The sequence below is a fragment of the Mandrillus leucophaeus genome, unplaced genomic scaffold (assembly GCF_000951045.1).
Source record: "Mandrillus leucophaeus isolate KB7577 unplaced genomic scaffold, Mleu.le_1.0 Scaffold451, whole genome shotgun sequence".
Classification (NCBI taxonomy): domain Eukaryota; kingdom Metazoa; phylum Chordata; class Mammalia; order Primates; family Cercopithecidae; genus Mandrillus; species Mandrillus leucophaeus.
Genome location: NW_012104821.1, coordinates 167,400 through 169,878, shown reverse-complemented (window position 1 = coordinate 169,878; position 2,479 = coordinate 167,400). Strand labels below are relative to the sequence as shown.

General features: G+C 46.1%; 1 protein-coding gene across 1 annotated transcript in view; it reads left to right on the top strand.

The window, feature by feature from the left end:
* MUC16 (mucin 16, cell surface associated) overlaps window positions 1-2,479 on the top strand; it is a 151,112-nt gene that overhangs the window by 59,117 nt on the left and 89,516 nt on the right. The window contains exons 32-36 of the mRNA XM_011994314.1: window positions 151-323; window positions 652-687; window positions 947-1,012; window positions 1,936-2,060; window positions 2,297-2,364. Coding sequence (XP_011849704.1) covers window positions 151-323; window positions 652-687; window positions 947-1,012; window positions 1,936-2,060; window positions 2,297-2,364 — 468 coding nt within the window. The remainder of the gene's footprint in view (window positions 1-150; window positions 324-651; window positions 688-946; window positions 1,013-1,935; window positions 2,061-2,296; window positions 2,365-2,479) is intronic.

Below are 2,479 nucleotides of genomic sequence, written 5' to 3'. Positions count from 1 at the left end.
TGGTCTGTGTACTCAGATAATCTAAGTGTGGCTTCTCACCTCTTTCCCAGGTTTCTCATTTCCTCTGGTTCCTTGACATGTTTCCCTCAGCAATCTCAAGACAAGTCCTGGTACTCTTTTCATTGTCATTCCCCCTCCTACCTTCCCCAGGTCCGAGAAGGATGGAGCAGCCACTGGAGTGGATGCCCTCTGCACCCACCGTCTTGACCCCAGAAGCCCTGGAGTGGACAGGGAGCAGCTGTACTGGGAACTGAGCCACTTGACCCATGGCATCAAAGAGCTGGGGCCCTACACCCTGGACAGGAACAGCCTCTATGTCAATGGTGAGCAGCTGTGGTATGCTAGGAGTCTCTTCCTCCTTGATGTGCAACCTCTAATCTCTGGCTTGGGAGTACACTCCCTGCCTGGCCATTGAAAATTCTGTCATATGCTCTACATGGGATGACTAAGTTCTGGACTTCATGGTTTCTTCGTTATCGTGAGAGGCATTCCCTCTGGGCACTCTTCCCTGTTGTGATGATGCTGATAGGAAATCTTTAATGACCCCTCTCCCATGAAACTCCTTTAATTGCACCAGGATAGTCCTGAACTCCATTGCATCCCCCACATCTCCTTAACCCTTAGCCATCTCCTCCCTACTTCTCTATGCAGGTTTCACCTATCGGACCTCTGTGCCCACCACCAGCAGTGAGTATTCAACTCATGTCCAGATGCCCCTGATCCTATATCAAGTGGAGCAGGAACTGGCCCCTCCTCTTAAGCCCATAACTCCTCCTCTTGAGCAAATGAGCTGGGAAGGCAGAAGTTACTCAAGCTCCCTTTTGCCCCAGCTCCAAAGACAGACCCAGGTCAAGACCAAATGCAGCAGACCTCACAATTGTCTACCTTCTTGTCATTTCTGCCATGAGAGTGGTCTCTGCTTTCACTGATGAGGACTTTTTCTCAGCTCCTGGGACCTCCACAGTGGACCTTGGGACCTCAGGGACTCCATCCTCCGTCCCCAGCCCCACAAGTAAGTAACAGCCAATGGTATCTGTATTAGATCATGCCTGATGAATGTAAACATCTCTGCCATTTTCAATCAAATGAAGATGGAAAATAATAATAAATCTAGTGATACTGAGTGAACCAAAAATATTTATTAGCCACCTACAGTGTACCAGACCCTAGGGATATAGCAAGGAAAACAAAAGCAATAAAAACATCTCTGCCCTCAGTGAGCTTGTGTTCATGTGACGATGATGGTGGTAGTGGTGGTAACAGTAATAACGACATATTGAGTGTGATGATGATTTATGATTATGGCATTGTTGTTGATGATGGTGGTGGTGAAGTTATTGGCATTGATGATGATGGACATAAGGATGTTGTCAGTGATGGTTGTGAAGGTTGTGATGGTAATGATGTGCTGAGTGTGATGATGATGACGATGATGATGATGATGATGGTGCTGTTTATGATGGTGACCATGGTACTGATGATGTTGATGTTGTTAGTGGTGATGCTGATGACAATAACAATGATGATGATGAGGATGATGCCAGTGATGGTCATGTGGTTATGATGATAATGATGATGTGTTGAGTGTGCTGATGATTATGTTTGTGGTGGTCATGATGGGGATGATCATGGTAATGATGATAATAATAATGGTGATGGTGACAATGATAGCAAAATTGGTGACGGCCGTAATAAAGATAACAGATAGCATCAGACAATATTGAGCACTGAATATGCACAACTAGCTAGGCTCAACATCTAACTACTACTATATAATATACTTTTATAAAAATAAATTGTATTATTATAGGCAAGGGAGACGTGGTAAATATTTTTCTCTCAATTTAAATTTTGCATATGTTTAAAGATAAGTCTATTCCAAACCCCTATTTTCTCTACTTTAAACACAGTATTTATTTTCAATTCCTACTACAGCTGCTGGCCCTCTCCTGGTGCCATTCACCCTCAACTTCACCATCACCAACCTGAAGTATGAGGAGGACATGCATCACCCTGGCTCCAGGAAGTTCAACACCACGGAAAGAGTCCTGCAGAGTCTGGTTAGTGCCCTGCCCTCCTCACTCTGACTAGCCCCAGATATCCAGTCCCTTCTACATCATAGATGACAAGGTGATGAAAGAAGATAGTACGAACCTCACTCCTGCCTCTGAGAGATGCAAGCCCTGCCCACGGAGACCAGCCCTGCTCATTGGTGCCTGCTGTGCCCACCTCACATCTGCCCCTAACACATACACACCTTAGCCCTGCTATTCACCTCCCTCTCCCTCCTCCACAGCTTGGTTCCATGTTCAAGAACACCAGTGTTGGCCCTCTGTACTCTGGCTGCAGACTGACCTTGCTCAGGTGAGACTTTAGAAGAGCCAGCCTGGCTGCCCCACTTGTTCCCACTCCAAAAGACTTTGCACTGCTTCCTTGCTACACTTCCTAGGTATATCCTCACCAAGAGGGGAATTCAGGA